This window comes from Mytilus galloprovincialis, chromosome 3 (genome assembly GCF_965363235.1).
Source record: "Mytilus galloprovincialis chromosome 3, xbMytGall1.hap1.1, whole genome shotgun sequence".
Classification (NCBI taxonomy): domain Eukaryota; kingdom Metazoa; phylum Mollusca; class Bivalvia; order Mytilida; family Mytilidae; genus Mytilus; species Mytilus galloprovincialis.
The window spans coordinates 25,217,645-25,244,195 of record NC_134840.1 but is presented as its reverse complement, the minus strand read 5'-3'; the positions used below and the strand labels follow the sequence as shown (position 1 = coordinate 25,244,195).

General features: G+C 32.5%; 1 protein-coding gene across 1 annotated transcript; it reads right to left on the bottom strand.

Annotated features, from left to right (window-relative positions):
- Positions 1–2,809: 2,809 nt before the first annotated feature.
- Positions 2,810–19,456, bottom strand: LOC143067509 (breast cancer metastasis-suppressor 1-like protein-A). The gene is made up of 8 exons (XM_076240828.1): positions 19,237–19,456; positions 17,479–17,569; positions 15,870–15,997; positions 12,597–12,676; positions 12,132–12,228; positions 8,958–9,050; positions 8,328–8,392; positions 2,810–2,861 (listed from the first exon to the last, which is right to left on the bottom strand). The coding sequence occupies exons 1-8, from the start codon at positions 19,361–19,363 to the stop codon at positions 2,817–2,819; spliced, it is 726 nt and encodes a 241-aa protein (XP_076096943.1). The 5' UTR covers positions 19,364–19,456; the 3' UTR covers positions 2,810–2,816.
- Positions 19,457–26,551: the final 7,095 nt, after the last annotated feature.

Genomic DNA, 26,551 nt, shown 5'->3' with positions numbered 1-26,551 from the left:
CCTTCGACTGTTGTCTGCTCAATGGTCGGGTTGTTGTCGCTTTGACACATTCCCCATTTCCTTTCTCAATTTTATATTTATAAATATTTTGAATATGAAAACAAATATGGGTAATTATACCATGTATAAACAAAAATGATATGTTTCGTACGTATAGGGACCACTAACATATCCCTAGTAGTGAGGTGCACAGGAGACAATAACTGACCATTTCACACATTGAATTATTTGGGGAGTCTCTTCTTGCTGTAGACAAAAATATTGTTTAATCCTTGATAAAATAATTATCTTCGCTGAGCGCAGCCTGATGCGACCGCAAATGTTAAACCCTGAACAGTTAGGGCATATTTGGACACAATATTCAAGCTTGATACTGTCTGAATTTGGATTGTGATCAAGTTTTTGACATGGTATAGGTTTCTGACACAAAATAAATATCAAGATCTTACAAATCTATTGCGCAATACTGTGCAATTAAAGATTCTTCTTGAAAATTTTGAAAAATTAGTTTGAACCCCTTAAAGAAAATAGAATTTGGCCCCTAATTCCTAAATGGTTGGGATGATCATCCCCAAAATCTATCCCAACCTTCCTTTTGTGGTATTGAATCTTCTTCTTAAACTTCATAGAGATCCATTGACTTAAACTAAAGTCTTTGTCCGGAAACCAAACGTGTCTTCGGACGACGACAACATCATAACATTATACCATCCCCAAAATTTTTTTTGCGGTCGTATAAAAACATTAGGTTACATTTTCTTTATATAATTTTGATGATAATTGACAATACTTGAATTGACCCTTATGTTCTAATTCAGCCATCGCAACTATGTTGGTTGGAAGGCTAGGCTCATCCGACATTATTTTAAAATAAGATACCCAGTAATCTAGTATAAGAATGATTATAGAAAAGTTTGGTTGCAATAAGCCTAGCTGGTTCAAAGAAGAAGATTTTATGTAAAGGTTAACAGGTGACATACGATAAGTGATGTCAATAATTAATAAAAGGCTTATTGGTAGTTCAGACAGAAAGTCTTCAACTGAAAAGAGACACAGTTTTGTAAAGTTTACTAAGTAAATGCTAATAATTGTAAGATTTTTCAATATTTTATTTGACAATGATCACAATATCATTCTTTGATATACACTAAAACTTAACAGCATGGACCACACATAAAATAAGTGAGACATAGAAACAAAATACAACTTAGACATGATTTCAGATTGTTTTTTTTTCAAAAATCTATGTTGACATGTTCAACCAAAAATGGTTATTCACCATAAAATAGGCCCAAATCTTACTCTGCTGCTCACTAAGAGGGAAATTAATTGATGTAATGATTAATAATAAGCATGTTTATTTTAAAAGTTTTTAAACATTCACAATATATTACAAAATTCTTTTAAAAAGTTATAAAATTTTTTAAAATTTCATTACCAATCAAAATTAAACTTGAAGATACAAAAATATGCATCCATAAGATAAGTAGCTCTCACAATTTCCATTTCCATTATTGAAACCATAAAATCTGTGTCAAAATCTTAATTTGAAATATATTCTACCACAATATGTGTCTTGTAAAACACTTTACCTCACAGATCAAAGATATTTATTTCTACTACAACCAACTTAAAATGTAATAACAGACATCATAGAAGTTAACATATGAAAATGTCCTTTGTAATATAATTTGGGGTGTTCCTCCAATGATTCAATTGTATAAATTGTACTGTAATGATATAAGGCTAGAAAACTACATGATTAACTCTCCTTTGTATTCTTTTATCTCCCACAACTATTCAATTGAATCTTCTATTCCTTAATCCTAGAGGAAATGTCTTTCTCTCAAACATTATTTATATCCTCATAAATTCACAATCTACTGGAGTTTTGTATCACATACACAATATGTAGTTTGAATAAAGCTTGGTAACATAAACTCTTTCATAATAATTGATAAAAACAATAATTTGGCACAGTTCATAAAAACCAATCCTTTTAAGTTCAGATAACCAGTTACAATTACATATAGTCCTTTTCCTAATGAAAAAAATCCTCTTTTCTTTGCTTTTCTCAGGGTTTCTGATGTTACTTTTTCAAACAAAATGAATACCTAAATTGAACAAAATAATGAAATGGAATGTAAGACACTCTTTCATACTTTGGTACACCATCTATCATTCAAACATAAAATAAAAGCCATTTTGTTGGTCAAAGAATTACAATGTAATATCATATCATTTAACATTTCAGTACAACTCTGATATGCAACTTTCTGTCTGTTAAATGTTGTACATCACAGCACTGGTGCCCAACAGATTCACCAATAAACCAGGTATCAGATAAATGCCTCTGCATTGTCACTACTGGTTCCATAAGTTCTGGGGTGAACTATCACAGACTGCTTGGAATTTCTTTTTTATCTCTGCAATATTCAAATTTTATATTTTAATGGGCATTAAAAAAAATAAAATTAGATGTGCAGGATATTGAAATAATATTTCACTATTAGCATTCAGTTAAATTTGGTTAAATTTTGTTTAATATTAAAGCTCAAATACATAGCTGATATTGGCTTGCAAGTCAATAATTCAACCTCATTTAATCTGTATTCATGCAACCTTTACACTTAGCAAGAGATGGAATGCACATGGCTAAATTTGTTCAGTTCCTAAATAGAGAGAATATCATCATTGAAAAGTGAAACAAGAGGGCCATCAGTTAAATTTCTAAATTTATCTTCTCAATATTATATGTATACCATACACACTTTACCATTTATGTATTCAATTTGTTAAACATACTTACAATGAATTCAGAATTCACACTCTAATTTCCTCTTCTGACTATGTTTTAATGCCTGAAATGTGACAATGATTGTAAAATGGATTAATCTTAAACAGGAATATTGTAAAACAAAACTGTGTGTGTATAGGTAACAAAAAGTTAAACACATTAAACTTAAATAACTTTTAAATCCACTTGTATTTGTGTCCATCTGATGAGTTAAACCTTTATTAACTGATTTTATAGTGCATTCTTATGTTGTACTGTTATACCACTGTCCCAGGTTAGGGGGAGTGTTTGGATCCCACTAACATGTTTAACCCCGCCACATTATGTAAGTATGTGCCTGTCCCAAGTCAGGAGCCTGTAATTCAGTGGTTTTTGTTTGCTTATGTGTTACATATTTGTTTTTCATTCATTTTTGTACATAAATAAGGCAGTTAGTTTTCTCATTTGAATTGTTTTACATTGTCATTTTAGGGCCTTTTAAAGCTGACTATGCGATATGGGCTTTGCTCATTGCTGAAAGCCGTACAGTGACCTACAGTTGTTAATTTCTGTGTCATTTTGGTCTATTGTGGAGAGTTGTCTCATTGGCAATCATACCACATCTTCTTTTTTTAATATTATATATCTATCTAATGAGAACATTAAATAATTTATTGTTACTTATTTAATTTTTAAAAGCCTTCAAAGATTACCATAACAGCTATACTGTTGAATAAGAAGACACATATTGTTGGACTATGCCTACCCCACTTAAATTTAAAATATCAGAAAACAGGAAGACAGTGTTTGACAGATCACATAACAACTCCCCACTGCCAAGCTGCTGACAAAATAATTTCTGTTCATCAGTACTGTTGAAATGTATGAGAACATTTTTTTAAATAAAAAAAATATTCTATCAACATACTGAATATTTCATAAACAAGAATGTGTCCAAAGTACACGGATGCCCCACTCACACTATCATTTTCCATGTTCAATATAAAAATATAATTAGGCATTAAAATTAGAAAGATAATATCATAGGGAACATGTGTACTAAGTTTCAAGTTGATTGGACTTCAACTTCATCAAAAACTACCTTGACCAAAAACTTTAACCTGAAACATGCACTTTCATTTTCTATGTTCAGTGGACCGTGAAATTGGGGTCAAAAGTTTAATTTGGCTTTAAAATTAGAAAGATCATATCATAAGGAACATGTGTACTAAGTTTCAAGTTGATTGGACTTCAACTTCATCAAAAACTACCTTGACCAAAAACTTTAACCTGAAAAACTTTAACCTGAAACATGCACTTTCATTTTCTATGTTCAGTGGACCGTGAAATTGGGGTCAAAAGTTTAATTTGGCTTTAAAATTAGAAAGATCATATCATAAGGAACATGTGTACTAAGTTTCAAGTTGATTGGACTTCAACTTCATCAAAAACTACCTTGACCAAAAACTTTAACCTGAAAAACTTTAACCTGAAACATGCACTTTCATTTTCTATGTTCAGTGGACCGTGAAATTGGGGTCAAAAGTTTAATTTGGCTTTAAAATTAGAAAGATCATATCATAGGGAACATGTGTACCAAGTTTGAAGTCGATTGGACTTCAACTTCATCAAAAACTACCTCGACCAAAAACTTTAACCTGAAGCGGGACAGACGGACGAACGAACGGACGAACGAACGGACGAACGAACGGACGAACGGACGCACAGACCAGAAAACATAATGCCCCTATGTGGGGCATAAAAATATGTTTAACAAAATGAAAAATTTAAAGAATCAGCAAACAGGAAGAAGTTGTTCACACTTTATAACTCATCACTGTCAAACTGCTGAATAAATAAGATGTTCTGATCAGCTGTTCTTGGAAATTGTAACAGAGAAATGTTTTTGACAAACCAATGGATGGATTGACTTTAATGAATGTATTATAGCAACAACCACTCTGGGAGTTGTAGAATGTATATATAGAGCATTACTTTTCGCAAAGACCTAAAGCTAGTTCAAATTATTTGTGGACTTTAATGCAAAACATGCTACATTAGGAATTTTCTGATTTATTGTAGAATCAAATATACACAAGTAAGGGAGAAAAAAAATAAAATTAATAAAATAAAACCTACATGTAATGAAACTTGAATGCAGGAATTTTAACTAGATAGGAAATAGGGATGTTTATATGCACAATAACTAATACTGTGGATTCATTTATTTTCGTGGGTATCAATTTTCGTGGATAGAGAAAAAAAGACGTTTCGTGGTATACGTAAATTCGTGGATCGCTGATTACAACAACAAAAAAATAGATACGTAATTCGTGGATTTCTTTTTGATTTAGGAGATCATATAACATCCTTGGTTCGATCAATAATAAAACAAAACAAAAAAGAAGGAATTCATTGAAAAAGTTTTGAATTGTCAAAATCCTCGCTTAATTGGTCATTCTAGGTTAAAGTGTTCATTGATAACTTCGATTACAATAATGGGCAGAGACAACTAATTATTTGTTTGTTTTACAATTTATCAATTCTTGTCTGAATTCTATAAGGCCTTCAAAACTTTATGATTGAAAGCTAATTTCCCTAATCACGATATAATAAACAGTGATATAAGGTGTGAAAATAAATGTTCCTGTCATAAACAATATTAACTACGGGCAATATCCCCGTCCTTAATCCTATTGATTTTTAATCACTGGTAAACCAAACTATGACACGGTAATTAACAACTTGCAGTTATTTTCCATGAACAGTTTTAATCAATTTTAAAAAGTAAATTATCACTGATATTCGATATATTTATTATAGATTTAATCAAAATACTTGTATCTTCTTTCAATCAAAGAGCTGATAGCTCTGAAGTAGAAGAAGGTGAATAAAAGGTAACTTGAATTACCATAAAAGCAGCCCCACTTACCCAGGCTGCTTTGTTCCATTATCGTTAAAATGTATTTTTTTTCTTCAAACAAGAAAAGGTCATAAGTACATGGATTTCCCATCCGTACAATCATTTTCTATGTTCAGTTGACTATGAAAATTAGGTAAAATCTTTAATTTGGCAGTAATTAAGAAGATCATATCAAGAGGAACACATGTGTACTAAGTTTCAAGTTGATTGGATTTCAACTTCATCAAAAACTACCTCGACCATAAACTTTATAACCAGAAGCAGGACGGACGGACAGACTAGAAAACATATTGCCCATAAATGGAGCATAAAAATAGTAAGACTTGTTACATACCTGCCAACTTTTGAAAGTTCCCATATGGGTTTTTACTGCACAACAATTTTAAAGGTTACAATTTTTAGCGACGTATTTTGCAAGATCTGGATTGTCTAGAAAAAGTGTCATATTTGTATGATGAACTTACATGCCTTTTCCTTAAGTCTGTTTGCATGATTCTAGTTATATATTAAATCGGTAGAAAAAATATACATGAAGCTAGCAGACCAGGGTTTATTTTCCAGATTAAGAATATTAGATGCTTGTTGAAATTTCCTATTTTGAATTATGCACTTTAAGATGGACCTTTAACAGGTTGGGAACAACACTCTAAATGAGGGTAACCTAACTGGAAGATCATCACAACCCACTGTAAAAAATGAACACAAAATAGAATTTTTCAATAAAATGCTGAAAATAGGCTTTAAAGTATTAAAATGCATTGCAAAAAACATATATTTCATTAAATAAATTTAAGTAGAATATTTCTATGATATTCCTTTTCATATTGGATACAAATTTTATTGAGTCTACTGCAGACACTTTGTAGTCATAGTGTTTCAACTGAGGTACTACACAGGCGTCATTATGGAGTAAAGGTGGTGGCGTCAAAAAGCGTCATTATGGAGGAAAGGGTTAAGTACTGAATGGTCAAAACATCATGTTTTTTTATCGACATAAATTTTGTCATAAATGTAACCAAATGATGTAGAAATTGTGTTTTTTCTTCAAATTTCCATCAAATTGTAATGTTTATAGTTCCATTATTGCCTCTCTATTTGAATAAAATAAAATAATAAGAAGAATCTGTTTCTTGTTTTGTTTTGTTTTTGACAAATGATTGTTCACTGCTAGCAAATGAATCATTATATTTATATATCTTATCTGTATATATTTTTGTTCATGTCTTCATCTCCTTATCATTTGTAAATGTATAGACAAATAAGAAAGAAATAAGCTCCACATGTATATTTGCAACATCGTAAATTAATTAAAAAGAACATTCTGTGGTAAACAAAATTATGATATAAACTTCAATTTAATCCTTGAAAGGAGGTCTAGATTGCTAAAATAATTTATAAATTTTAATTTTTTTATTTGTCCAAAATCATTTAAATTCATTTAATCAACATCCTTTTATGATTATTTGATTAAAATATTAATCATTTATAGTCTTTTTACAATTTACATTTTTAAAAGCAAAATAACTGAAAACAGGATAAAACAAAGGGAAGTAACAAAAAAGTATTTCAATATTCCCAATACACATCGTTTTGATAACACAACGGCAGTTAGCCGGAGGTAAACATCGTTGATTACCAGTATGTTTGACACCCAAGCTGTCAAGTGAAGCCATATAATTATACATCTTCTTTGATGTTCAGGTAAAATTTAACACAGGTGTCAATTACACCCGTACAGTAGTAAGAAATGATCAAATATGGCGTCTGAAAAATTTCATACACGGGAGTTTTTTCTCCTAAACGGGAGGTTCACATGTATGTTACGAAGGGCATCTAATTCACATGACAAAGGAAAACCATGAATAAAGACAACACTTTATATATCCTTTTTATTTATATAAAAACAAAATCTTCTTGTCTGCAGGATTGCAAATTCGTAACTTCAAGGGCGAACTTGTAAACAGGGCGAGTTGTCCCGATACCAAATTCACGCATGCGTAATACAAATATCTACAGTTAAAACATCCTGTTACAAGTAAACAAATAACGTTCATGTGGATGAGATGAAATCTAATAATTTACATAAATAAAAGGGTCATATTTACGATAGTGATTGTTTTACAATCATAATTTACAAATTAAATGATTCAGATGCCTAATCATGTGTAAAAATCGGTGTCAGAAATCTAAGTTGTTTTGAAATTGTAATACACGAAATGAATGCGGCATACGGAGACTCAATGCCAATGGTCAGCCCCTTAAGTCTTCAGAAGACTTGACGTCTTCTTCCACTAATAAAAATCACGTGTTATACTAGAACTGCATAACATAATTGGAAATAAACATCCAACTCCATACACATTTCTCGGGATTATTCTTCGTTGAATTTTTAAATTCGTGGTTCGCTGTGACCCACGAAACCCACGAAAATTGGTATACCACGAATAAAAATGAATCCACAGTATACCTTTTTTCCTATGGTAAGACCATCTTATCTGCAAACTATCTGATTGGTAACATGTATACCCAATACCTTACCTTCTGATACTTATTCCTTAGTGTACACACAAGGTAAATGACAAAACAAATTAGTTGAAGATCAAATTCAATAAATTTTAAAATGCTTACCTTTTTAATTTCTGTCCAGTCTTCAATAATATCGACATCTCTCAAAAGATATACAATATATGGTCCTAAAAAATAAAAATAAAAATCAGTAAAATTCTTTAAAATCGACAGGCAAATTTAAATATGTATTGCACAACTGCTTAAATGTATGAAAAAAAGAGTGACATTAACTTCCTTTTTCAAGTTTCTTTGAAATATGTGAATATTGAGTTTTAATAGACTTGCTAAATGTTAGTTCCAGGTTTTGCATTATACTGTAAATTTAGTGAGATAGAATAATCATAGGCTACCAGTCTTTGTAAATATAAAGCCAAATCTTTGGATACTATCATACAATTTACAAACTGTATTCCCTACATTCATTCCTAAAAGTTTGACAATATTTGGCCCAATAATTTCAAAAGAGAACATTTTATTTAAAAGTTTACAATGAAAATAGACAACAACAGACACCAAGTGTGACTAAAAAAGAATGCATAAAATTCATACATAAATTCTGGAAACATAAGACCAAAATATCCAACAGATTAATCACTTGGTATATGCACATTGAATCAAAGGATTGTATTCACAATTAAATTGAAATTTTGACACTAGAATACAGAATGTTTGAATGGAAAAGTTGCAAACCTGTAATTGTAACTGGCTTTTTCCTTCGATCTGTAGAAAAAGAATCATTTTTCTTTTTGTTTTTCTTTGAAATATGAGATTCATGCCATAAATCTGTAAAAATAATAAAAAGTGACTATTCAAACATAATCAAAGTAGCATAAGTAATCTTTCATTAGTGTATCAATATCAAAACTGACACAAGATAATCTGTATTTGTAATACTAAATTACAATAATATTGTAATAATAATTAACATTAATATATATCAATTTTTATTTTATATGCATCTAGTATTAAAAAATATCTATAAAATCTGCAAGGAATTACTAGTGTTACCATGTAGTTCTCGTTTTTCTCATTAAAGCATAAACATCAGATATTACAAGAAGTAATTGTAACAGGATGCTGTTACGAAGTCTCCCAAACAAAGCTCCGATAACTCCCCATTCATATGGTCCCATGTTCATTTGATTTGATTTTTTGTCCCATACAAGAATATATATGGCTTACGAGTAGGGATCTCCACCATTTACAAGTTTTCAAACAGGAGGGGGTGGTGGTGACCCCAAGGGACTTTACCTACATTTCATTTGATTTGTTTTATTGTCTCCTACAAGAAAATATATGGTTTAGGGGTGGGGATCTGGACCGTTTACAAGATAATAGTACATACTCAAATTGAACGGGGTGGGGGTGACCCCCAGGAACTTCCATCTAATTTGATGTGATTCGTTTTATTGTCCCATACAAGAATATATATGGTTTAGGGGTGGGGATCTGGACCGTTTTCAAACAAGAGGGGTTGGGGTGACCCCCTAGGGACTTCCCTTTTATTTCATTTGATTTGTTTTATTGTCCCCTACAAGAATATATATGGTTTAGGGGTGGGGATCTGGACCGTTTACAAGTTTTCAAACAAGAGGGGGTGGGGTGACCCCCTAGGGACTTCCCATTTATTTCATTTGATTTGTTTTATTGTCCCCTACAAGAATATATATGGTTTAGGGGTGGGGATCTGGACTGTTTACAGGATAATAGGACATTCTCAAATTGAACTGGGTGGGGTGACCCCCAGGAACTTCCATCTAATTACATGTGATTTGTTTCATTGTCCCATACAAGAATATATATGGTTTAGGGGTGGGGATCTGGACCGTTTACAAGTTTTCAAACAAGAGGGGGTGGGGTGACCCCCTAGGGACTTCTCTTTTATTTCATTTGATTTGTTTTATTGTCCCCTACAAGAATATATATGGTTTAGGGGTGGGGATCTGGACCGTTTACAAGTTTTCCAACAAGAGGGGGTGGGGTGACCCCCTAGGGACTTCCCTTTTATTTCATTTGATTTGTTTTATTGTCCCCTACAAGAATATATATGGTTTAGGGGTGGGGATCTGGACCGTTTACAAGATAATAGCACATTCTCAAATTGAAGGGGGTGGGGATGACCCCCCAGGGCATCCCCCTATATTTCATGTGATTTATTTTATTGTCCTATAATCATTTCTGAAGACTGCATGTATCTATCACTTATAGTTTTCAAGTTATATTCATTTAAAAAATTTTGAAAATAAAATCCCATAGGGTTCTATAGTAAAACCCTCCCTGCTTTCTACCCCCCAAAACACCCCTTAATAGACCCCAATACACAAACGAAAGATTGATGGCTCACCTAGACATATTAGTCTACCATTTTATGAAATCCTAAGTCAATCTGACAAGCGGTTTTGGAGAAACGCTGCGGACAAGTTCATTTTTTAAAGCGGCGGAAGAAGAAGAGGAAGAGGAAGAATAACTAGAATTGCCATTGCAAGCAATAGCGGATGTCACCCTTCCCCCTATTGCCACTAAGCGGCAGCCATTTCAAACTTGTTTAACAGTAAATGCACAAATATGCATGGCTATTCATCTTTTTGTAAATGTTCAGTATATTCAGAGCATTTTAAAGTATTTCACATTTATACCGTTTCCATGGCAACGGCAGCCATTTTGAAAATTTCAAAGTCAAAAGTCTCATCTTAACTTGTCAGTTACCAATAATATCAAATTTCATTAAGTTAAAACCATTTTGAGAATTTTTGACATTTTTGCAGTTTCCATGGCAACCGTGGCCATTTTGGAAATTCCAACTTCAAAAGTCATATCTAGACTTGACAGTTAACAATCATATCAAGTTTCATCAATTTTGAAGCATTTTGAAATTTTTGCTCCTGTATCCATGGTAACATAGTAGTTCCAATGATTATCAAAATCATTCAAAACCTGTATATAGTGGACAACTATAATACATAAAAATTTGATGATTTTAAGTTCAAGCATACCAAAGTTATTCACCAAACCCGGAAGTTTTTGGAGCATTTTGACCTTTTTGCATTGTTTCCATGGAAACGGCAGACATTTTGGAAATTCCAACGCCAAATTCCACATCTACCAAAGTTGCTCATCGTTATGCTAAAGTTTCAAAAAAATTGGAGCATTTCCATATTTTTGAAATTTTTGGTGTAGTTTCCATGGCAACATAGCAGTTCCAAAATGTGCCAAAATCATCCAAAACCAGTATATAGTGGGCACCTACATTGTATTAAAATCTAAAGATTTTAAGCTTAAGCATTCTCAAATAATTCAAGGAACTCCAAAATTATATTTTTTCACCATTTTTCCGTTTCCATGGTGATGGCAGCCATTTTTTTAGTTCCAAAGTTGCACAGACTCTGGGGAGTCAGGGTTCCTTGTTATAGTGCACCATCATTCGGATTGGTACTTTTGGCTCTGAGAAAGCAGGCGGACAAAATTAGGTGGAAGTATAATAATAATAATAATACAGAAAAAGAAACAGAGGAAAAGCAATATGTCACCCGACATTGTCGATCGGGTGACATAATAAAAATAATAAGAACTGACCAAAAACAATAAGTCTCCAAACTTTGTTTGGGAGACTTAATTAAGATCTATTGTTTCTATATAAAATTCCGTTGATAATACAAGTGATATCTATTTGTGTATACAACACAACACTTTTTTCACACTTTTGTGTACATTTTTACCATAAAACAGTTTAACACATGACTGATGATGAGGGTATTTTTTTTAAAATAAGTTCTAATATATTTATTTTTTTACAATGATTGTACTTTTCTACCATCCTGACTTTATTTCTCAAACAATTGTGCATGCTTTTCCATGAGAGATTACCTGAAGATATGTCTATATTGTGTCTATCTTCCTCCAGTCGTCTGATCTTATCCTCTAAATCAGCTTTAATTGAGTCATACAACAGGGCTTTTTCACTCTAAAAATATAAGAAATCCTGATCATCCTGATTATTAGTTTTGGTATATACAAATATGAACATTATGTAACAAGAGAAATTCTGTAATTTCTCTTGTTACATAATGCTGACATTTACAGCATGTTAGCATGTTTAGAAGTATTTCTAAGTGTCAAGTTTACTTCATGAAACTGTTTATAATTTATTTATGAATGAACGAATATTGTATTTGCGAAAGCATAACTAACATGCAATGGCAATACATAAACAAGTGTATACAATGTGACGAAACAACAGATAGCAGAGAACAATACATAATATAGTATATATACACATTAAAAATATTTGTTTTAAATGATATTAAAAATATATACATAAATAAAATATACCTCCATATTTTGTTTTGCACCAATTTCTTCACTTTCAACTTTTCTTTGAATATTTTGTTTCATGTACTCTCTCAAAATGCCTGAAATAAATCAATACATCACATTGTTGATGAGGTTTATAAGTGCTTCTCATTTCTCACAGTTTACCTAGATAAGACCTTTGGTTTTCCTATATGAATGGTTTTACACTAGTCATTTTTAGTGGTTTACTTCTACAAATAGTGACTTGGACGGATGGTTGTCTAATTGGCACTCATACCACATCTTTTTATATTTATCAGCACTATAACAGATTCACGGTTCTAACTTCATAAACCAAAACCTTTGAGATCTTTTTATATCTAGAGAGAAATTAATGGTATAATCATTTAATATCATTTTCATCCTGTATTGGACTGAAAATAATATTGAGTTTACAGTACCACAAAAGTTTGGAAACATCAAAAACTTGTTTTGGTAAATTTTACATTGAACAACCATCATATGATCATTAAAAGATTCTATTCAATTTTGATAAAGTTCTATTTGATTAATATAGTTCAATGTTTTAATATTTGAAGTGAGTGATGGCTGAATAAATGTGTTTGCTTGCATGTACAGTATTGTTATTACATGTACATAGTCAATAAAATTTCCTTATAAGTGAAAAAACATATCACTGAATTCAGGTCGTCAACAACTTTATCATCAGAGTATTATCAATATACACATAGAAAAGAAAAGGGAGGACAGATTTGGTGGTTTCTATTTTCGCAATAGGGACCATCTGCACCAAATGGAATACAAAACCTACAACAGAACTCAAACTCAGAAGTTGTGTATCGAGTCAGTAATATACCTGCAAATATTGTGGCTGATTATTCAAATTCCACACGCAATATATTAATTAATTCATTTCAATTAATGATCTATTCCATTGATAGTTTTTACACTTAAAACAGCAAGCTTCATGTAAGTTTAGACATTTTCTTATTGTACTACAATAGATACATACATGTAGTTACAATAAAATCCAATCCTTTTCAGTAAGAACTGTCGATTTTTTTAAAGTTATTTCTTTGTACTGCATATGTATAATTTGTAACATCATAAACAAGGGGAGACAACTAACAAGACTAATCTGCTACTTCTATGTTTATCCTCATGTTTACCATAAACAAAGCGAGATAACTGACAAGACTAACCTACTACTTCTATGTTTATCCTCATCTTTACCATAAACAAAGGGAGACAACTGACAAGACTAACCTACTACTTCTATGTTTATCCTCATGTTTACCATCAACAAAGGGAGACAACTGACAACACTAACCTACTACTTCTAGGTTACAAGAGCGCAATTATTCGTAATGCATTTTCCATAGGGTACCACTAGTGTTCCGTATTTTTTTTCTCAAAGACTACACAAACTAGCGAAAAACGGGTGACAGTTCCTGTTACTAGAAATGCCAGTGTTGCATTACAACAAAAAAAAAATATAGGGTCATGCGGCTCAAATTGACTTAAAATGCAGTTGAAAAAGATCGTCTACTTTTTTCGCTTAATGAAAAAGGCATATTTTTAATGGCTCCGACGTGCAGAAATTAAAGATATTTTCTATACTTTGTAAAATATGAATATGATTTTCGGCAATTTTTAAACCTAATTGGATAAGCTTTCGATTAAATGTAATTCCAATCCTGTATCAACCAATCAGAAGCCGTATAGGATTCTATTCTGAGTACCATCTTCGGGTAAAAAACTTGCCGGTTAAATGTAAACAAATAATTGCGCTCTTGTAACCTATACGGTAGTGAAAAAAATTTCCGAAAATTAAGCGCCCGCGCCAAAAGTCGCGCTGGCGTCTATCTAGATGATATCACATCTTCAAAACATTATCTGGTCACTCTCCGAATTTGGAGAATCACTTTTTGCCGGCCGATCAGGCCAAAAATTGGAACTGATTTTTTCGCCAAATACGGTACTGGTCAAAGACACATGAAGATAATGTTAATTTATTGGCCTAATTTTTCGAAGGTCATCCAGCACTGATCATATTGTCGACAAAACCGTTCTGATATGGAAAAGCTACATCGAATTTTGAAGAATGGCTATTTATGAAACCATTTCTTGAAAAAACACATTTTTGAAACAGACTATAGTATTTCTAAATGTTGAAAATATGATAATATTACTACTTTGGCAAGAGAAACTATTCTTGTACTACGATATTCAATGCCAAGATTAATTTTTCTACTTCGCAATTTAACTAAATCGTTGGTATTTGCTTAGGAACCCTTTTGGCCAATTTTCACGAAATTAGCTTTTTGCTAGAACAGCCACTGAGACACCGTCGTTATGGTTAAAAACCAAAATTTACCTTCAAATTCGAGCTAAATACATGCTTTCCCCGATAAAATCAGTAGATATCACAAAAACGTTGTTTTCTCTTCATACTTTGTCGACATTCAAGCCCACCCTAGATTTAGATATAGAAATAAATAAAAATAGGAAACAGACTATAGCATGAATTCACAACGATGAAAAGTCCATTTGACCCCGTTTCTCGCTGTTTCACATTTTTTCCGAGCAAAATGACTATTTTTGATATTTTTCAAAGCCTAATTAAAAAAAAATGTCATTTCTCTATAGGTTACAAGAGCGCAATTATTCGTAATGCATTTTCCATAGGGTACCACTAGTGTTCCGTATTTTTTTTCTCAAAGACTACACAAACTAGCGAAAAACGGGTGACAGTTCCTGTTACTAGAAATGCCAGTGTTGCATTACAACAAAAAAAAAATATAGGGTCATGCGGCTCAAATTGACTTAAAATGCAGTTGAAAAAGATCGTCTACTTTTTTCGCTTAATGAAAAAGGCATATTTTTAATGGCTCCGACGTGCAGAAATTAAAGATATTTTCTATACTTTGTAAAATATGAATATGATTTTCGGCAATTTTTAAACCTAATTGGATAAGCTTTCGATTAAATGTAATTCCAATCCTGTATCAACCAATCAGAAGCCGTATAGGATTCTATTCTGAGTACCATCTTGGGGTAAAAAACTTGCCGGTTAAATGTAAACAAATAATTGCGCTCTTGTAACCTCTAGGTTTATCCTCATGTTTACCATAAACAAAGGGAGACAACTGACAAGACTAATCTGCTTCTTCTATTTTTATCCTCATGTTTACCATAAACAAAGGGAGACAACTGACAAGACTAACCTGCTACTTCTATGTTTATCCTCAAGTTAACCATAAACAAAGGGAGACAACTGACAACACTAACCTGCTACTTCTATGTTTATCCTCATGTTTTCTTGTAATTCTGCCAAAGGATTTAAATACTCTATTGCTTTTCCTGCTTTCATCTCAATCAGTTTCTGTTCTATCTGACTCATTCTTTCCTTGTATAGTCTAATGGTACAAAAATGTATTTGTTTATTATTTTAATGTTATATTTCTAATTGGCAGTGGACTTATATTATAAAACTTAAATTTGTCCAAAAAATAATGTTTAGCTACTAAAACTTCTATTGTTTAATACTACATTCAATCAGAATTTGATTTCCATGATGTAAAAACAAATCTGATGGAACTCACTTTACTGTTATGTAGGAATCAGTTGTATATTAAACACCTCTGACTGTATGCAAAAATTTGTACATTAGGATCAAAGATAATTTAATAGTAAATATACAATAAATTGCTTCACTGGATAAGACTGCAGAGGTCCAACAGTTATTGATAACAGGATTAAAATTTACTAGAACACACCCGCGAAAACGCAGGCATATACAGCTTGTGCACTGTTGTATGATGATTTTTTGTAAAAGATATTATGGATGGAGAATTTCATAAAAGGTATCAAAACCCCTCTCCCTTTTTCCAAAGTCTCATATTTGTTTCCTTTCTGTTAAATTCACTTATTTTCGTGTTTCTGGCCTCAGACCTCAATTATTCTTCTCCTTTGTCAGATACAATGCATCTTTTGGTAAAACTCAAATTAAATTAAATATTTGCACCGCTTCAAACATGGAATAAATGTAACTGTTAATATATAGAACATTATTAGTCTAATAAAATATGCTTAGACTAGGACAATCTATCAGTGATTTTTCTTTTGAGAGCCTTATTAACGTTTAATAGTATAGATATTAAATTTTTCATTGCTTTTGATTCCCCCCCCCCCCTATTTTTTTTACCTTCCCCCTCCTTTTTCCAATAAAAATGTTCTACGTCTTATTTTGTACTTCAGTTCTTAAAAAGGGGGATGCTGATTGCGTAGGTCAAAATAAAAGCATGTGGTCTACTTGTTAAACTTTGTAACTGGATTATTAATTTATTTATTTAATCTGAATTATCAGAAGCATTTGCGGAAACTTAGTTAAATAATTCGACAAATGAATCGTCTATCTTCAGATAATATTCTCCTGTCTGGTTTGTTGATCTACCTGAACAACCTCAGGTACAAGTGATTAGCAATCTTAATCCGGATATCCCTCAGGCATTTGAACTGTATTGGATTATACTATAAAAAAAAGCCTGAGGGTTATGCAATTACATGCATTTAATTATAATTGCTAAAAAAAAATGGCGTCAGGCAATAAAAACGATCACAGTTTTGAACGATGGCGGAAGACAATTGAACAATGGCGCGAGTCATTTGACGATGACGCAAGACATTTAAACGATGGCGGGGCGCCATCGTTAAACAGGCCATGGAGATCCCTGCTTACCCTCAAGATATGGTCATAATATCAATTCAAATAGAGTTTGCAACCATAATTACCCATTCAAATACATCATTAAAGTATTAAAATAGAAAATGACTTAAACATGGCTTAAAAGTGTTGTCCCCCATCAATTTACTTTTATAGTAACAAGTTCTAACATACTGCTCTTTTATATCAGAAAACTGTCTTTCCAGATCTGCCATTTCATCTAAACAATGAGTTCTTCTGTGGTCATATTCTTCTTCATCTAGGTCTGCAAAACAAATGAAAGAAAATGTAGGAAAAAAATTAAACAGATATTCCTTTTAGAAGTTCACATGGGTAAGCTCCTTGGTCTATTATCTATAAATTTCTCTTAAGTCATTTAGAAAGAAAAAAAAATCACATTTAACATGTTTAAGTCATATGAAAATTCAAATTCAAAATATAATACAGAACCTGTTTATGTCACATGTGGATGGCTATTAAAGTTTTACTCTTTTTTAAATAAAAGTAGTGAAAGTGACCATTTTCAAAGAAACATTTTTATATTATCAAAATGTTCATAAATATTCTAATCAATATTGAATTATTGACTACCCTGACACTAATTTGCTGCCATTTTTTCTGTATGTAGTGACCTTAACCTGAGACCTCTCTCAATAACTTCGATAACAAGTTTTATCAGGTCCGTTCGCGCCCAATATACTTTCGCACCCTACACGTTCGCACCTCGCACGTTCGCACCCAAGGTCCGTTCGCACTCTACACGTTCGTGCCCAATTTTAATTCAAATTCCAGTTGAATAATTGGAAATCATCATTGTTGTTTTTAATTGCTTTCGTGTAAATACTGGATGTATTTATAGCTTGGTATGAGTAAAAGATTGAAGATTATAAATGAAAAACACAAAAGATAATTGTTTTTAACAGCTTGGTCCCTTTGATCTGAACCAATGAAACAATAATATATAGCAATACACTATTATAACCAAAACATGATAAAATTTATTCAAGACTCAAAAAAAAAAACGTAGTCAGAATCTCACTTCATTTTGAAACAAGTCAATGAAACAAAGTTATACATGTTATAGTAATACACTAACCAAAACATGATAAAGAGTTATTCAACACAAAATAAAACGTTGACAGAATCCCACTTTATTTAGAAAGGAATATTTTTTTTTTTTAACAATACACTATCCAAAACACGATTAAGATTTATTCAACACAAAGAATGCTGTATCACTTTATTTTGAGACAATGAAAACAATAATTCTTATAATAATACTACTTGATTACAAAGTTGAAATAGGGCGCGAACATGTAGGGTGCGAACGGACTTTGGGTGCGAACATGTAGGGTGCGAAAGTGAAAGGGGGCGAACATGAGTGGGTGCGAACGTGAATGGGCGCGAACGGACCCGGATTCACTGGTACATGTATATGTGACACCGTGTATGATGTATTAATCAGTACTTGCGTGATGGGTCCTAAACCCTTTGCATTTCAAAGATTTAGATATATTGACTGAGTGGTGTGTCATGCCTACAAGTGTTCTTACATGATCCACATGAGCACGTGGCATGAATATTATGATAATAACCACAACCTTGAATGTGGTGCATATAAAAGTGTTGGCATACATATTCAGTCTTCCATATGGTCAAAGACTTAGGTACGAAATGTGTGTGATAAGACATGACTATAATTCTACATAACTTCAGTGACAATATGGCATACAAGCCCTTCTAATATAAGCCCTTTAAACAAATGTCAAATGAAAGAAAATAGTCGATTTCTAGACACTTTTTTATGGAAGAAAAGGGACGTGACAATGCTTCAAATGATAATATTCTAATAAAAAAGCAATGTTTTTGATAAGTAGCATTCAAAATTTAAGAAAGACTAACACTTTTCTCTCGGAATTTGAAATTATTTACCAGATATTTCGTCGTCGTCAACAGAGCCAGATTCTGAGTCTTCGTCTGAGCTTTTATCGCTTTCAGCTGGTTCGTGATCCATCTCCTCTTCTTCTGTTTCATTCTTCTCACTTTCAATTGTCGGCATTCTGTTAAATATTAGATATAACAGAATAAGAGATACTTTACTTTAAAATAATGTAAAATGCGGTAAACGGAAGTTGTATTTTCAAGAGAAAACATTTCAATTACGCATGCGTTTTGGAATATCCCTATTTTCGGATGTTCTTTTGTTTTAACCATACAAGTTTATTACGCGCCAAAATTGAAAAATAAAAGCAGTGACATACCCAACAACCCTGATCTTGTTAACTTAAGCATCCAGTCTTCTTCTTTTTTTTTACTTACGACAGTGTTTAAGCGATGCAAAAAAGAGACAGGCGTTTTTGTAGCTGCTTTAGGAGATGCGGGACAACTTGGACCGTCAATTTTACTTTACTAGTTGAGATCCAATAAAAAAACTCTATAATGAGGGGGACAGGACCTTCACGGGGGGGGGGGGGGGGGGGGGTGTTAACCTTTTATTGGGTATGCGGGGATGTTCCAAAAATATGAGTCATAATTTTGCCAGATTTTATATAACAATTACTAGTAGTGCTGAGACATTTAAATGCATTAAAAATAGACAAATCTCCAGGGATGGATAAACTACACCCCAGACTGTTAAAAGAGATCGCTGAATCATTGGCAAAACCTTTATGTATCATTTATAATCAATCACTTGAAAGTAAGACTGTACCTAACGATTGGAAGAATGCTATGATAAGTGCAATATTTAAAAAGGGTAATAAGTCACTAGCCAAAAACTATAGACCAGTCAGTTTGACATCAGTAGTATGTAAAATAATGGAGAAAATATTACGTGAATTTATAATAGAGCATATGAAAAAGAACAACCTATTCTCTAAAAAGCAATATGGATTTATTGCAGGAAGGTCAACTGGTCTCCAATTACTAGAAGTGATTGATAAATGGACAGAGGCACTAGATCAAGGATTAGACATATATATAGACTGCATTTATACAGACTTTATGAAGGCCTTTGATAAGGTACCACATAAAAGATTAATAGCCAAAATCAAAAATCTAGGTGTCCACGAGGATATAGTAGGGTGGATAACGAGCTTTTTAGAAGATAGGAAACAAAAGGTCGTAGTGAATGGTGAAGAGTCAGACTGGGCTAACGTTACATCTGGGATACCCCAAGGATCAGTATTAGGACCACTACTATTTGTTTTATATATAAATGATCTCCCAGACCAAGTAGATTCTGATGCATACCTATTTGCAGATGACACTAAGATCTTCAGAATAATTAAAACACAAAATGACAGACAAATTTTACAAGAAGATCTTAATAAGATGGAATCCTGGAGTGACAAATGGCTACTAAAATTTCACCCAGAAAAATGTAAATATATGAAAATAAGTAAGAAATCTAATAGCACTGACCCTCCACCAATCTATAACCTATTAAATCATCCTATAGCACAAGTTAAAGAGGAAAAAGATATTGGAGTCCTCATTGATGCAGAACTCACATTCGAAAACCACATTAGTGAAAAAGTGAACAAAGCAAACTCCATATTCGCAGTTCTTAGAAGAACATTTAAATACCTGGGAATAGAAACATTCATGCCACTATACAAAACCATGGTTAGAACACACCTAGATTATGCCAGCTCAGTCTGGTCCCCATGCATACAAAAAGAAAGATATAGACAAAATAGAAGGTGTTCAAAGAAGGGTAACAAAACAACTACCAGGGCTAAAAGACATGAGCTACCCAGAGAGACTAAAAAAACTAGGCTTACCAACATTATCCTATAGGAGAATAAGAGGAGACATGATCGAAACCTTCAAAACAATGAATGGATACTACGACAAAGAAGTTAGCTCATTTTTAAGAAAAGCAGAAGATTCTCAACAAAGATGTAGTAGTAGGACCAACAGCAATAAAGTAGTTCATCAAAGATTCCAATCTAATATCCGTAAACACTCTTTCTCTGTTAGAATTGCTAAAACCTGGAACAAACTACCAGATAAAATAACAAAGTCACCATCGATAAATTCATTCAAAAATCGACTAGACAAATATTGGTCAGACGAAGAATTATACTATAATGACTATAGAGCAGAAATATCCGGAAGTCACGGTCAAAATAGTATAAGAAATACATTAAATTACGAGTCTGGTGAAGAGGAACCTTGAGGGATCCTGTACTGGAAATCAACTATAAGTAACTAAGTAAGTATTACCCTCCTTTTTAATGACATCCTATATTAAAATGCATTTACGTTCGATAACTGTATATTGATTTGGGATATCAGCATATCATTATTCATATATAAATATGCTATTGAGAATCTTACTTTATTAATGGTCAATTATTATATTAAATTAAACAATTCATTTGTTTTTAAACTCGGGATTTCGGGATTGATCCTTTCGGGATCCGGTATTATTTTTTCGAATTTCGGGATGTCGGGATTTAAGTTACTTTACTGAAATTCGGGAAATCGGAATTTAGTAAAACAGGACGCCTCCAACCCCCCTCTATAATCAAAACTAAGACAAAGTATTTTAAAGATCATTTGGAATCAATATATATGCATGTGGGTCATATATGATTATAAAATTTTTAATTTTATATTCATTCTGGTTTTAATCAGACTGTGTTATATTTAACATGATGTTGCTAAATTTGAAAAAACATATCAAGTTATCTTTGGCTTGCAGACGATCAGAGTTGACTTATAGATGATCCGAGTTAACTTATTGACGGTCAGCAGGGGCGGATGCAGGAATTTTCGAAAGGGGGGGTGCTAACCCAGGGCACCAGGGCAAAGGGGGGGGGGGGTTCAAAACATATGTCCCGATACAAATGCATTGATCGGCAAAAATAAAGGGGGGGTGCGCACCCCCGGACCCCCCCCTGGATCTGCCACTGGTCAGAGTTGTCTTCATATATAGACTCGTCTATAAAGTCTACTCGAACTGTTTATACTGATAAGTCAGACAATGTGGGATGATCTATTTTTTTAGTCAGACAAAATTTGAAAGAGGTTCTAAACTATATAAATTGTAATGAATTACTAAATCTTAAATCTAACGTATAGTCGAGGCTTGAATGCGACACGACGGGTGCCACTTTTGGAGCAGGGTTTACTTACCACTTAATCCGGAGCACCTGAGATCACGCGGCCAGTTTTTGCTGGGGTTCATGCTGCTCAGTTACTTTAGTTTTATATATGTTGTGTAATATATACTCAATGGTGGATCCAGAAATTTTCATAAGTTGGGGTCCACTGACTGCCTAAGAGAGGCCCCGCTCCGGTCATGCTTCAGTGATTCCCTATATAAGCCACCAAATTTTTCCCAGAAAAGGGGACCCCCTCTAAATCCGTATTTGATACTATATTATTTGTCTGTTAGTCTTTGTCTTTTTTAGTTATTTTCGATATACAAGTTTGAATGACCATCTGGTATCTTTCGCGTCTCTTTTGTAGAATACATATATAAAGAAGGCAGTGGCTATTTGACCGGCACCGGCATTGCCATTTAGCCGGCACTGAATAAAACTGTTCATTGATGTGATTAGTAGAGAATACAAAAGCTTAATAACAATTTAAAATCATTTTATCATAATATCAAGCATTAATAAAAATACACTGAGTACAATCAAAAATAAAATATTGAAGATTTTCATAAATAAATAATTTATAACTTTATAATATTAATTAAAAGCATAAAACACATTTGTACATACATTATTAAAATATATACTTGTTCTAAAATATTTATAAAAAAAAGTTGATTTTCAAATCTGTGTAAAATCTATGGTTTCAATATCCTGCTAGTGATACAAATAGTGTTATGCAAAACTACATTATAAAACAGACACCACAGACAATATTAATAGTTGTTTGCTATGAATTTCAAATGGACACATGATTTAACATATGCAATTGTTACAAAACCAATTCTTTGGAAGTTGTTTTAGTCTAGCACAAGATAAATGTTGCCACTTTAAACAGGAACTACACATTACACTGACTTCCTTTGAATCTACATCATGTGTGCATATGTCACATATGTAGATACGGTTCTTTTTCTTCTCTTTATAAACGCTCTAAATAGCCAGGGGTGTAGCTAGGGCAAAATGATGTGTAGTCAAAGCCGGGGGTAAGTCAAGGCCACCAGAAGCTCTGATGTTAATAGTGAAATTCTCGCAATTTCCTGGGACTTAACATGACCTCACAAAAACGATATTTTCGGCAGTTAAAAATCAAATTTTGAAATTAAATATATGATAAATAAATTTAAAGAAAAAAATAATTAGAGAAAAACAAACTTCTAATGTGTATTGGGTTGAGCTAGATCGGATAATAAGGAACAGTGTCTGTGCAACTTGCATGATATTTTTTAAATGAGAAAATACATAATAAATAAATACAATTACATTTCTCGATGTTTTAGTCTTTTTTTCAACTTTTGATTCTCAAATATAATTCTCAGAAAAATCAAGGACAATTTCCTTTCCTTCCTTATACTGAAAAAAATGTGTCTGATGAAATTTTTATATTGTCACGCCTAGTTTATGTTCAAAAGCCTAAGCCAGATAATCGCTTGATTATAATTGTATTTCTCAAGTTTTCTCATGGTACTGAAAGACCATTATGCCATTGCATCGGCAACACAATCACAATGCTGGTTCCGTAAATGAAAAGAGTATACTAGTTTCTGGAATGTAGTATATCTACAAAGTGACTATTATCATATTTGTATTTTACGTTTTAATTTATCTTATTACTTTACTTCTTTTCTGAATAGATTCACCATATTTTTATTTTTGTCAAATTTTCGATGTGTACGCTTCATAGTTTTTTTTATTTTTTTAGGTAAGAAGTTTAAGTGTTTATATGAGCAACAGTAACAAAAGTTTTTAAATATAAAATTTTGATATTTAATTATTATTCTTAAATTTTAATTCCAGTGAGATATAATTTAATCAAAGCCGGCTAAATGGCAAATTTGCTATTTTGCCGGTGTCGGTCAAATAGCAAATTTGCTATTTCGCCGGTGCCGGTCAAATAGCCACTGCCTATAAAGAATGTCAGTCTTTGATGCAGAGTTAAGTTTGAAATGGAACACGGAGGAGACTCATTTTTTATAGAACCTGAAACGTGTGGAATACAGTATAACTGAAAAAAAACCCCGAACATAACACCAATCTACGGAATATCATTTTTTTGTGTGAGGTCTTTTGGATTAGATTACCGTAGCTGTATATTTGGCAAAACTTTTAGGAATTTTTGGTCCACAATGCTCTTCAACTTCGTACTTTATTTGGCCTTTTTTCGTATTATTCGAGCGTCACTGGTGACGGTCTTGTGTAGACAAAACGCGCGTCTGGCGCAAAAGCAAAATGTCAACCCTGGTATCTATATGATGAGTTTATTGTATACTGCATGATATTCAACCATGAATTAAACATAACATTGTCTAGATAGTATGGCAAAGAGACAACTTGGTGCGGGGATTAACCAGTTATTTAGACAGAAAAAAAAACATGTTACATTTTGTCGAGATCAACAACACTATCAACGACGGAAAAGTATCATTTTCATGACTGTCACATTTCTATATCTAAGGAAAGGCAACAATCTAAAAACTTCATCAATGTTCTATCGTTACCAATCGCTAAACGGTTATAAAATTCATTTGGTCATCTTATTATTTATTATCTTCAAAATGTTTCGGCGTTCCCGTGCCTTCCTTTTGACGTTTGAGATTTAGGTATCTACATAATCAATCTCACATATTTTTATGAGCTTTTTCAGCTATAAGAGAATATGGAACATCATCAGGATACCGAAAAAAATTAGAAGAATAAGTATATAACAAATTGAGTATCCTGCATGCAAAAGAAGTACAAATGAAAAGGAAAATATCTCTAAATATTGAAAAGTGGACATTAACTGGCCTTTACTGTACTGTCCTACGAATTTCTATAAAACGGACATGCATGCTTTTTCGTTTTACTAATACAAAATCCAGTTGGTCATCAAATTCTTTTTAAAAGGGAGACGGATTTATATAAGTTTTTCTTGTTTCCGAATCCCTGTATTTATATTGTATATTTATATTTCATGAACTTTTTGAATAAATATTGTTGAAACTAAATTCTTGTTTTTCTATGAAAACATTGAAGCCACGACCTCGCACGTTCTTCCCCTTTTTCTGTGCCTAGTGGACTCTTTGCAGACGAAAAATTATTCATACAGATCCTACATTGCTCACCTGACAGCTTTGTATAATAATGATACATTGCAACAAGAAATTTGTGCTGAAAGATTGTAACTCGTGCAAGTTGTAATTATTTTTTTGCATGGCACTCCAGGGCTTCGGTAGAAATGAAAGTTTTCAAGTCAATATCTTGTCGTATACGTATCCAATATAGACTAAAATTGGTCATATTTACTCCTCCTTTCAGGACAATATAAATAGTATCATAAAGTAACAACTTACGATTTCTGTCATGTTGAAATAAGTTATTTGTAGATGTTGCCTTAATGATAATGTTTTCTGTAAACGGTTTCTCAATATCTACAGTCGGAAGTTTGCCTTTGCAACAACAAATACAAAAAAAAAATCCCGCATGTATATGTAAAAATCGACACTGAAAGGCATAATTCTAATAAAGAGCCAATAACGATTTTCGGATGGAATAACTATTTTCATTTATTGCTAGTACGGTGCAAGTGCAGATAATTATTCCCTGTATTCAGGGTACTGCATTTCGTTGGAAAGATTTTTCATAATCGTACTGTTTTGGGCAAAGCTCTTCATTTCAGTTATTACCCGGCCATATTTTTTTCTGCTCCACCCAGCCCCCTTTTTCATCAAGAATATCAAATATATATAGACACCCCTCAAGTGGAATTTTGTTAGAAGCTATAAACGTGTAAAGGAAATAGGAGTTGCGGCTTTTACAATAGGAACACAGATATTCCGTAATGACCAAGCATGGGTGGATTGCAACGGTATTTTTTTTTTTAGAGAAACTAAACATCGTCATAGATTTTAAAGTCTACATAGTTATATCTATGTATTTCTGGATTATATATACTGTCAATTAAGACCCCGACCAAATTTAATCAGATACACGTACGTTTCGTATTGATTAACTGCGCACCTACGATTCATAAAAATAATCAAAGATACTTCACCAGCTGTTGCATTCAACTCTATTGATTGATTGGAATTTAAGAA